Source organism: Plasmodium falciparum (assembly GCF_000002765.6).
Source record: "Plasmodium falciparum 3D7 genome assembly, chromosome: 1".
NCBI classification, from domain to species: Eukaryota; Apicomplexa; class Aconoidasida; order Haemosporida; family Plasmodiidae; genus Plasmodium; species Plasmodium falciparum.
This window is the reverse complement of record NC_004325.2, coordinates 552,126-565,099: the sequence shown is the minus strand read 5'-3', so window position 1 is coordinate 565,099 and position 12,974 is coordinate 552,126. Positions and strand designations below refer to the sequence as shown.

The 12,974-nt window shown below is 18.0% G+C and overlaps 2 protein-coding genes and 3 pseudogenes across 2 annotated transcripts, besides 3 other annotated features; 4 read left to right on the top strand and 1 right to left on the bottom strand.

Annotated features, from left to right (window-relative positions):
* Positions 1 to 257: 257 nt before the first annotated feature.
* PF3D7_0114700 (rifin) lies at positions 258 to 1,397 on the top strand (the record flags this gene model as incomplete). The annotated part of the gene is made up of 2 exons (XM_001351033.1): positions 258 to 329; positions 498 to 1,397. 2 exons carry the CDS (start codon positions 258 to 260, stop codon positions 1,395 to 1,397), a joined length of 972 nt encoding a protein of 323 aa, XP_001351069.1.
* Positions 1,398 to 3,565: 2,168 nt separating this feature from the next.
* On the top strand, positions 3,566 to 4,626 carry PF3D7_0114600 (annotated as a pseudogene).
* Positions 3,566 to 4,626: a sequence feature (stevor, pseudogene).
* A 1,765-nt stretch (positions 4,627 to 6,391) lies between these two features.
* Positions 6,392 to 6,899, top strand: PF3D7_0114500 (Plasmodium exported protein (hyp10), unknown function; the record flags this gene model as incomplete). The annotated part of the gene is made up of 2 exons (XM_001351032.3): positions 6,392 to 6,460; positions 6,636 to 6,899. The coding sequence occupies 2 exons, from the start codon at positions 6,392 to 6,394 to the stop codon at positions 6,897 to 6,899; spliced, it is 333 nt and encodes a 110-aa protein (XP_001351068.1).
* Positions 6,900 to 9,660: 2,761 nt separating this feature from the next.
* Positions 9,661 to 11,043, top strand: PF3D7_0114400 (annotated as a pseudogene).
* Positions 9,661 to 11,043: a sequence feature (erythrocyte membrane protein 1 (PfEMP1), exon 2, pseudogene).
* A 259-nt stretch (positions 11,044 to 11,302) lies between these two features.
* Positions 11,303 to 12,460, bottom strand: PF3D7_0114300 (annotated as a pseudogene).
* Positions 11,303 to 12,460: a sequence feature (exported protein family 4, pseudogene).
* Positions 12,461 to 12,974: the final 514 nt, after the last annotated feature.

The window sequence follows — 12,974 nt, the reverse complement described above, 5'->3', positions numbered from 1 at the left end:
ATATTTTTTTCTACCTATTAATTATTTTATTATATTTCTTTTTTTTTTTTTTTTTTGTTCTGAATAAATGGGAAAAATATGGTTGCCGTAAAAAGATATATTTTTATATAATGGGAAAAGAATTGTTTATTATAGTACAAGCCTATAATAATTTTTTTAGATTAAACACATGTAATATATTAATAAAACAAAATTAAGTATTTTATCTGATTTTGTTATGATTTTAATCATAAAATAATATAAGTATCACAAAAAATATGAAACTGCACTACTCTAAAATATTATTGTTTCTTATTCCATTAAATACATTAGTAACATCATCATCATATGTATGAATAAAAAATCATAACAATAATATATATATATATATATATATATATATGTAAAATTCTATTATTTATGTAAATATACAATGTGCATATATATATAAGAAATATATATAAAATCATAAATTACTACTAAATATAAGAAAAATATATATGATATATTTTTTATAGGTGCATAATAAAAATAAACCATACATCACACCACGTCATACACCAATATGTACATCACGTGTGTTAAGCGAATGTGACAAACAATCGTCAATTTATGATAATGATGCGGATATGAAATCAGTGAAGGAAAATTTCGAACGACAAACCACACAACGATTACGCGAATATGATGAACGTATGAAAGATAAACGCAAAAAACGTAAAGAAGAACGTAATAAAAATATACAAAAAATTATTGACAAAGATAAAATGGAAAAATCATTAGCAGAAAAAGTAGAAATAGGTTGTCTTAGGTGTGGGTGTGGGTTAGGAGGTGTTGCAGCAAGTGTTGGATTATTCGGGGGATTGGGTACCTATGGATGGAAAAGCGCTGCTATTGCAACTGCTACGAATGCGGCTATGGCTGAGGCTACTGCTAAGGGCGCTGAGGCAGGTGTGAAAACACTAATTGATAAGTTAAAAGAAGCATTCCCTATACCGAATTTATTTGATCCTTCATTTGAAAAAGCCATTACTACAGAAACCTACTGTAATGAGGCCTTAATTTCTGGTGCTGTCAAACAGAAATATGAATTATTGTGCGCGAAAGGCTCATCATGTGAAAACTATTCGCTGTTTAGCCATTACAGAAGTGGTGGAGAAGCTGAAGGTGCTCGAGCTTTAGTAGAAGGTGTAAAAAAAATTGTTGGAGAAGCTATGGGCAAAGCTTCTGAAGAGACTCTTAAGGCTACTGAATCTCAAATGGCATCTCTTAAATCTGGTAAACTTGCAGAAATATCAGAGACAAGTTATAGTTCGTACCGTGCAATTGGTTACTCCGTCCTTGCCATATTGATTATAGTTTTGGTTATGATAATTATTTATTTAGTTTTACGTTATCGTAGAAAAAAAAAAAAATGATTAAAAAAGACCAATACACAAAATTATTAAATCAATAAATATATGCCTTCATGATATTAAATTTAATTTAATGTTTTGTGGATTTTATATTTTTTAATACAAGCATATTATGATAATTCAATTTTTACAACGTTATATTTACTTTTTTTTTTATATAATTTTTTTTTTTTTGTTTATAGTTATGTTGTTAATAAATTATTTAATTTATATTTATTTATTTTTTTTAGTGGAATGAGTGTTATATATATATATTTTTTTTTTTTAATAAAGATTTTATATAAATATATATTGTTTGTATATATATGCATATATATATATATATATATATATTTATAATACACTATTTAGGAACAACTTCCTACATGTATATTGTAAATTTCTCTTATAAAATAATATATAATGGAATATATTATATAATAAATATATTAAATTATTAGTCTTATATTGATATATTAATTAAAAACCAAAAATATATTAATATAATATAAATTAATATAAATAAATATAAATTTAATTAATAACATTCATCTATATCATTTGTAACATATTATTTTTATAATATATATATAATACATATTTATTATTAGTTTACGTTGGAATGTCATGTGTAAAATAAAATATTATGTTAATTATTTTTTATCTTCTTTTTTAAAATTCTTTTCCCCTTCTAATAAATTATGCGTTACATTATTACATGACACATATAAAAAAAATATATGTATATATATATATATATATCAACACATTATAATATAATAAGTATAAATTAACTTAATCTTACAACATTTATTATTATAAAATAGTAACAATATAATATATACCAATAATTATATTTATGGATATGTGCTCTTTTTGACTACTCCAATATATATAATTAATATTATAGAAAATTAGAAACAATATATAAATATTAACAACTTGAAAAATATTAAAAATAAATATATATATAGATATTTTATTTTTTCTATTTATATATGATTATAAAGAATTTATCATTATTATTATAGAATAGTAAAAATTACTGTAAATTTATTTGTAAAAAGTATATATTTAAGAAAAGCATTAATATAATGTAATCATAATATTAATTTCTTATTCATTGTAAGAATATTATATTATATGATATTTTTTATTACATAAATATAATATATATAATATATATAATATATATATATATATATATATATGTAATGTTTAAAACATAAAAAAAAAAAAAAAAAAAATATATTAAAATTATACTATTTATATTTATACACAACAATATAATATACCATTTGTGATTATTCGGTATCATTGGAAAATCTTTTAAATTGCATTCTTGTAATAATAGTATATTTATAATTTATTAAATTATATTTTTATAATTAGATATATATATATAATTGCTTTAAATATCCTATTAATTATGTACATATATTTATATATTATTATTTATAAATTAGAATAGAATAATTAAATGACATAAAATAATAGATAGAATAGATATTATTTTCTAACCTAGAAGAACACTTCGCAACAAAAATGAAAAAAAATTTTAAAAAATATGTATATTAAAATACACATACAAAGTATATTATTTTATTAATTTTACGATTAATATTATATTTTATTAATTACAATAAAATGTGTTATTATTTCAAAAAATAATAATTATATTAGAATATATTTTAGGATATTTATTTGATAAAAATCATGAGGGGGCTATTACGATTTATATGTGGTTTACACTCATAACAACTATTGATCTACACATTTATATGTGTATATGCAGGAAAATATATTTCTATTTATTAAAATTTACTTGAATGTTAATTTATCAGAATGTTTATATATATGTATAAGAGAGAATTATTTTTAAAAAAAAATTGAAAAAAAAAAAAAAATAATAATAAATAAATAATAAAATAATGTAAAATAAAAAATTTATTTTTATTTATTTTATATCATATTTATTATTTTTTTTTTTTTTTAATATAAGATGAATATTATCATGAAATAAATTATACTTATGATGAAAAAAATAATGTTCATATATCCTAATATTATAAGAACATTTCCGCTTATCAATTTATTATTTAAAATATACATTACAAAATAAAATAGATCATTTGATATAAATTAGATTCATACAATTTGAAATATAACATATTATTTTTTTTGTATTAAAAATGAACATATATTATGTTAAAGTGTTATTATTTACCTTTTTAATAAATACATTATTATTACCACAATATGTATGTAAAAAAAAAAAAAAAATACATTATAATTACAATAACATAAATATATAATAAAAAAAATTATTACATTTTTAGTACATATTCATTAATCCTATTTATTTTTTTTTTTTTAGGAAAATTTTATAAATAACCATTATAATGTAAGCTTCATACCAAATAACACACAAATATCAACGATAAAATCAAGATTATTAGCACAAACACAAAAACATAATCCACATTATCACAACGCAACGACCCAGAACTCAAAGAAATAATTGATAAATTGAATAACGAAGCGATAAAAAAATACCTACAAACTCATGATCCATATAAACAATTACAAGAACTAGTAGAAAAAAACGGAACAAAATTAACAGGTGGAAATAATGCAGAACCTATATCAACGACCGATAAAGAATTATTGCAAAAACACATGAAGATGTGCTTGATGAAGAAAATGATATTATGTTAAAATCGGATATGTACCCAAATGATGATGAAAAATCAGATAAATCATCAACATGTGAATGCACAGATATTAATAATGCTAAACTAGCAACTACAAAAGGAAAGGATAAATATTTAAAACGCTTAAAAGAGAGATTCATCCGTACTATATATCTTTCTTCAGTAGGTAGTCTATTCTTAGCATTTATAGGATTAGCAGTTGCTAAAGCTTCTTACGTTTATTTATTAATATTACTATTGGCGTGCTAAAGTATAGTAAGTACGCATCATATGTTATTATACTTAATATGTTTAATGAGACATCTATGATTACAGCTATTCAAGCAGGTGCTAAAGCTTCTGTTTGTGGTCTTTCCGATATACTCACACCTGCTGCAGCTTCTGATAGTGCAATTCCTGGAGGTTGTGGTATTGCTGCTTTGGTTCTACTTATATTAGCTGTTGTACTTATAATATTATATATATGGTTATATAGAAGAAGAAAAAATTCATGGAAACATGAATGCAAGAAACATTTATGTAAGTACTTAATTTTTTAGAATATGAAGAATTTTACTTTTCAATAATATATGAATTGCATTTTATGATAAATTATTTCTTTACATATGGAATAATATTATATAAATGAAAATTTTTCTTTCATATATTTTATCATACATAATTTATAATTTTAATGCCTAACTTTTTATAAGAGCTATTTGTTCTTTTTATTCTAATTTTATGAAATAAAAGACTTTATTTCTATTTTTTTATCTTTTAAATTAATTACATTCATATTTTTAAAAATTAAATATAAGAATATTTCTCTTTTCCATTATATATTATACAGATCTGGTGCTTAATTAAATTTATTTTTATTAAAAATATTTTTACACGTATATACGTATGAGAAAAAAAAAAAAACATATATTATTATTATTCATATATTCACACATTAATATTTTTCAATCATAAAATATGTAAAATTGATTAATTGTTTTATATTATTTTATTTGAAGAAAACATATTCTACAGTATTCTATTTATTACATTCTTATATATCATATAAGCAATTTCATAAATATATATCCTTATGTACAAGTTACATTTCTTATATATAATATTATAACAATTTAATATAATTTATTTGAAAATAATTAAAAATAAATATATATATATATATATTATTTATATATATATTTTTTTTTTTATTACATTTTATATTATTATATAAAGATATAGATATTTATGTATAATAGATACACTATTAAAATTTATATATATATATATATATATATATAATATATGCACGTATTATTTTGCCACTTAAATATAATAAAATTATTTTATATTCTTTTATAATAATTTTCTTAATTTATAAGTGTAAAACAAACGTTCACTCAAATTATATAATAATAAAGTACTAATATTTTTAAAAGATTTAAGTTATACATTATGATACAAAAATAATATTATTATTAAAAAAAAATAATAATAATTCTCAATTAATTTCATTTTAACAAAAATGATATTCACATACACTAATATTATGTTCATAATATTTTTTTTAATTACTTATAACATAAATTTATATAAATAAATTGAAATATATATATATATATATATATTTATAATTCTAGATTAGAGAAGAAATATTTTACAAATTATATATTTAAGGATAATTAGATTCGTGTAACAAGTAATTACAATTACCAACGGATAATAAATTTTTTTTTGTAAAATTAAAATCAAATTATATATATATATTTCACTCTTAAAATAAGGTGCACTATATAACGTGATTATATGTATATTTTCCTTCGTTATATTTTCTAGCTATTTAAAATACATTTTATACAAAAGAAAGAAATAAAGAAATAACGTTATTTTTTTTTACTATTACTCAGACGATATAAAATGGATATATTAATGATATATATAAAAGAAAATACAATATATATATATATATATATATATATTAAATAAATAAAACCTTTTAGAATGTAAAAAAAAAATTATAATATTTTTAATAATATTATAATTTTTTAATTTCCTAAAAAAAAAAAAAAAAAAAAAAAAAAAAAAAAAAAAAAAAAAATTTAATAAATATTTCATTAATGCATATTAAATTATAATATTAATTAAATAAATTTATTTATATATATATAACATTTATAAATATATTTAGGTTTCTCATAGTATAAAAAATAAAAAAACATAATTAAAATTGTGTAATAAACACATTAAACGTTATAGAGTAAAATATATATATATATATATATATATATTACATAAAAATAATACATTAAAATAAAAAAAGATAAAATGTCGTTTTATTATTTTAAATTATCATTCATTTCTATTTTACTGTGTATTTTAATAATTACACATAAGGTTTGAAATAAAAAATATAAAATAAAAAATATAAAATAAATAAACATAAAATTATATTAATATATATATATTATTAATATATTATATAATTGTACATATTAAATATTATACATATATATATATATATATATATATATATATATATATATATTTTGTTATTTTTTTTATTTTATAGTTCAGCCTTGAACAAATAACTCATAATAAAAGTAATAATTTTAATATTATAAATGTAACACACAGGAGATTACTAGCCGAACCACACAAATCACATATATTGAAAACCCATAAAGGAGAAAATTCAATGGCACAACCAATAGTTAATAAATTAAGAGAAAATCATACAGAGTGTCCTAAAAAATCATCTTCCATTAAGCTTAAAAAAATTTTAATACTTGTATCTTTGTTTACATTACCTTGTTCTTTCTTTTGTTTTCAATAAAAAATATTACTAAAAAAAAAAAAAAAAAAACAGATATTGAAATCAAGATTGTAGTTTAAATAAGAATAAAGAAGATGTTAATGTAAACTAAAAAAAAAAAAAATATATTATAATAAAGGTATAATAATTAATAAATATATCACCTCCCATTATAATGTTTCATAATATTCATAAGCTATACATATATATATGTATATGTTATAAAAATATTGAGAAAAAAGTATCCACATAATATTTATATATAGCATGAATTATAAAACTTAAGGAAAAAATATAATTTTATAATTTTACTCCATATTTAATTATTATAAAAAAAAAAAAAAAAAAAAAAATTATACATATATATATATATATATATATATATAGTATTTATTTCTGTGTTTCATAATATGCAATATTTTTAATAACTTTATAAAATCAATTTGTATTTGTATTTTTATTTATTTTTTATTTTTTTTTTTTTCATTTAGTTCTGATCACGTTGAACCAATAAAAAAGTTATAAGGACAAATTGTATTAAGAGGAAAATACAATATTATTTTATTTTTTGTAACTTCAGTGTTTATATTAATATATATATATATATATATATGTATGTATGTCTGTTTTTGTTATACAACAATATATATTAATGTATTTTATAATATATAATATGTTTTTCTTATTTTATAAAATATTAGTATTTTTATAATTCGAATATAAGTTTCGTAATTGTTTTTTTTTTTTGTTTTTTTTTTTTTTAATTAAAACATTTCAATTTCAACAGTTTTTAAAAAAATAAAATAAAAATATATACACATATATAATATAATAAATATTTTAATTTATTTACAAATGTTATTTATAAACAAGAAATAAAATATTCAAAAATATAAAATTATATTATGAAAAAATATAACACATCTTACACGATATATATATAAATATATGTATATATTGACTGACAATGGAAAAAAGAATATATAAATGTATGTGTGTATATAATGCATACTTTTTTTTTTTTCTTACTAAATTTTTTATATAATTTATTTAAACATTTTATGATCAACGTTTATTATGAAGAATGTAATTTTATTCAATAATATATATATATATATATATATATATATGTATTATTATTTATTTTAAACAAAAATGATTAATAATTATAAAAATAAATACAAATATATTCATTAATTTTGTTAGATAAAGCAAAATATTTTTAAAAAAAATACAAAAAAAAAAAAAAAAAAGGTATATCTTTCACTAAAATAATAAAATAATACAAATTTATATTTATTCATTTATAACTTAAATTACACATCATATAAGAAATGAAGAATATGCATATATACATATACACATATATATATTACATATTAATAGAAATAAAAAGAATATATTAAAACATTTTATTGTTGTAAATTATATTTTTTTTTTTTTTTTATGTTAATATATAAAATAATTCAATTATTAAAAATACTAATAAAAATATAACATATAATATTTTCTTAAAATAAAAATGTTTTATTTATTTAATTAATTCGGCTCCAATTTTTTATTTATAATATTTTTATTATCCTTTGGCCACAACCGAACAACAAGTAACGCAACTACTATAACTGTAATAATTATTCACAATATAAAAAAAAATACATAAATACCGCTAGAAACTAGCAACAAATATTTAATAAAAAGAGTAATACATTATTTTCATATTCCTTATAAGTAAAACTAAAGAATTAACAAGAACAAAAATATTACCTTTCTACTGCATATATACCTAACATTTCTAAAAAAAAAAAAAAAAAAACCCAAGTTCATTCGAGAAACTTGTTCCTTTAAAAATAATTTCGTATAATTTTTTTTTTTTTTTTTTTTTTTAATCAAAATTAAATGAATCCCTCATTTCATAGTATTTTTTATAATCACCAATTAATACATAATATGCTTTTATTTTACTCCTCACAACTTTATCTTGCCACATTTTTTTTTTTTTTTTTTTTTTTTTTAATAATTTGTGTTTTCATTTTTAATATATTCTGCTAAAGATTTATAAATACTTATGTGGAATTTTTTATTATTATTATTTTGAATGTTTTCAAATATATTAATAACATTATAATTATACTATTAAGTGGGTAAAATATAAAAATATAAAAATGTAAAAATATAATAGTTATAAAGTAAACATTTATGATATACTAAATTATAATGTACTAAAAATAAAAAAGCTATTTAGTTGTAATACTTTAAAGAATATTATAAACACACACTTTATAAAGAATTATATATATATATATATATATATATATATATATGTGTGACTCACAACAAATAATTTTTCTTATATACTTAACCGTTACTGTTAACATTTTTTTTTTTTTTTTTTTTTTTTTTTTTCTAAGATAAATTTTTAACACCTATATATTTATATAAAATAAATCAATCAACTAATTTGATTATTTTCCCTAATTATTCAATGATATGATTAATAATTTGATTTTGTAAAAATAATATCATCCTAAACACAAATGCGTTAAATATAACCGTTATTTATTTTCTAACAGAAATATATATATTTAATTTTTATAAACTTGTATTAACATGTGTAATCATAATAATCTATACTTATTTTTTCATTAATATTATTAAATAAATGGAAAATAAAACATATTTAAATTTATTATACAATAATAAAATTATGTAATAATATATGTTCATTATATATATATATGTACGTATGTATGTACGTATTTTTTTTTTTTTTTTTTTTATGTAGAGAAATCCAAATTGTCAGCAATTCGTTCCGAATATATTGGAAATACCTAAAGGAAATTATGATATTCCGAAAACTAAATCATCGAATAGATATATTCCGTACTGTTCGCGTTCAAAACGTTGGTTAGACACAGCAACAATATATAAAGGAAAAACATACATCTATGTGGAAGGCGATCAATCTGATGACTACTCATACATTGGAGATATATCTTTATCTGATAAAATTTCCTAAGAAAGTAAGTATGAACAAATGGACATAAATGATATATATATATATATATATATATATATATATATATATATACACATAAATCACCAAAATATAAAACTTTAATTTAAGTTCTTTTGGAACCAACAAAAAGGGATACATTTAATATACCAAGTGGTGACACACACACCAATAAATTTACAGATGATGATTCGAATCAACTAAAACAAGATTTTATATACCAATATTTACAAAACATACAAAAGGATTTACCTAGTGAAAAATACCATTGATGATAATATGTATAAAGATATTCAACCTGAAGATCATATTATAAACGTTAATATGAGAGAAAAATCTTTTATTATATCTATTCATGATAGAGATTTACATAATGTCAACAATCTTAGTTATAATATTAATATGGATGGTCAAAACAATAACATTTTTTCAACTAATACTAAGGATAATCCAACATATCTTTCAAATAATTTATATAGTGGTATAGGTATAACCAATAATTCATTACATGATAACCATCATATTGATATTTATGATGAGTTGCTCAAACGAAAAGAAAATGAATTTTTTTGAAAAAATATATAGAAAAAATACAACAAGTACATTTAATATTGCAAAAAAAAAAAAAATAAAAAATAATAATAATAGTGATCCTATAAATTGTCAGTTAAATTTGTTCCATAAATGGCTAGATAGACATAGACATATATGTGCGAAAAGTGCAAAAAAAATAAAGTGCAAAAAAAATAAAGTGCAAAAAATTAGATAAATTAAAAGAAGAATGGAATAAAGATAATAACAAACATAATGGTGAAAATATTATTAACAAAATGTTAAATATAGATGTTTCTATACAGATAGATATGGATAATCCTAAACCTACAAATGAATTTACTAATATGGATACATACACGGACAAATATATTATGGATACTATAGTTGATAATATGGAATAAGATCGTCAACACTACTATGATATTTATGAAGATGATATATAATTATGATGTAGATCATAATAAACAATCTCCGGATAATAATAATAATAATAATAATAATAATACGGATGTACTTAGCAAAGTACAAATTGAAATGGATGTAGTAAATAATAAAAAGGAGATTTTCGAAGACGAATATATTATATCGGATATGTGACATATATAATACAAATATAGATGTATATATCTATGTATATATCTTTTGTATATTTGCCTTTTTTTTTTTTTTTTTTTTTTGTGGAGTTTATATTTTTTATTTGTTTTAACTATAATAATTTTTATATATTTATTAAATATTTTTTTTTTAACAAAATTAAATAATTCCATATTGTAAAAAAAAAAAAAAAAAAAAAAAAAAAAAAAAAAAAAAGTATATATATTAAATTTATTTATATATATATATATATATTTTTTTTTTATGTGTCATTTTTATTTTCTCTATTATCATTACCCATCAATTTCTTTTTTGATGGCCACAACCACACAAGAAGACAAAAAACAGTTATAATTGTTAATAATATTATTCCTAGAAAACTACCAAATGCTATAAGTGTAGGAAGAGCTGTAAAAGTCGCTGCGTAAGAGAAAGTATATAATGTTGTGAATTGAAAAATAAAAGATAAAATCATTTGTCCTATTGCACCACCTGACAATGCACCTAAATATATTGCTAAGCCCTTCCAAAAGTTAACACCTCTAAATATCATATTATATAATGAATTTTTAATTTTTGTCATAGTACCATCTGAATAAATCTTTTCCATCTGTTTACATATTTCTTTGTTTTTATTTTTCATTAAATCCTTGACAACTTTTTTTTTTATTTCTTGAGCCTTTTGATTGTCATTTATTTCGCTCGGATTTAATAATAAATTTGATTTTATATCTTTACATATTATATTTTTTCCTCCCATCTCTTTTTTATTTGAAATTTTCTCAACTCCTTTATGATTTATATTTTTATTATGTACTTTTTTATTTGGAATTTTCTCAACTCCTTTATGATTTATATTTTTATTATGTACTTTTTTATTTGCCATATTTTGTTTTTTATTTATTTCTTTATAATTTAAATTTTTTAACACAATATTATTATTATTTTCATTTTGGGGTTTCATACTCATAGTATCTCGTATTTTTTTTTTTTCTTCCTTCTTCAGTTTTTTTGTGTTTTAACAAAACTCCACATGTGGCTTTCGTTTCACAAGGCTCTTGGTCCATATATTGTAATAAGCATCTCTTACTTGATAGAAGGTAGAAATTATTTTTACAACATTTTATTTCTTTCTTCCATTCTGTAGCACTATCCTGTAATTAAAATGGGTACACGGAGAATATATTTTTTGTCATTATTATAAAACGTTTAAGAAAAATAAATAAATAAATAAATAAATATATACATATATATATATATATATATATATATATATGTGTGTGTGTGTATATTTATGTATATGTATATTTTATATATATTTAATTTTTATTTTTTATTATTTTTTTTTTACTTTATAATTGAATAAACTTAAGCATATTACAATTACAACATATAATATTCTCACATAAAAAAAATTCATATTAAATAATTTTTTATATTATTTTAATAACACTTTATTTAAAATATCTTATTAAAAAAGAAAAAAAAAAATTATTACGTAATGCATTAGATATATCATTATATCCCTTAAAAAATTATTAATCAAAAATGAAATAATTAATAATTTATTCTTTTACAAAAATATAATACTATATATATATATATATATTTAATATACTACTTTGTTGTTATTTTATATATATATATATATATATATATATATATATATATTTTATTTTATTACACTTTTTAATTTTAATCATATAATAAAAAATATGTATCTACTTTTTTTTTTTAGGATCTATTAATTTTTTTTTTTTTACACTTTAATCTTTTTTTTTCTTTTTTTTTTAAATTAAAATGATTTTACCAAAAAGAAATAAAAAAAAAAAAAAAAAAAAATCCCCATAATTTTCACATAAATAATAAAATTCTATGATTTATATATATATAAAGATAAATATGTACATGCATATATATATATTATATATTTC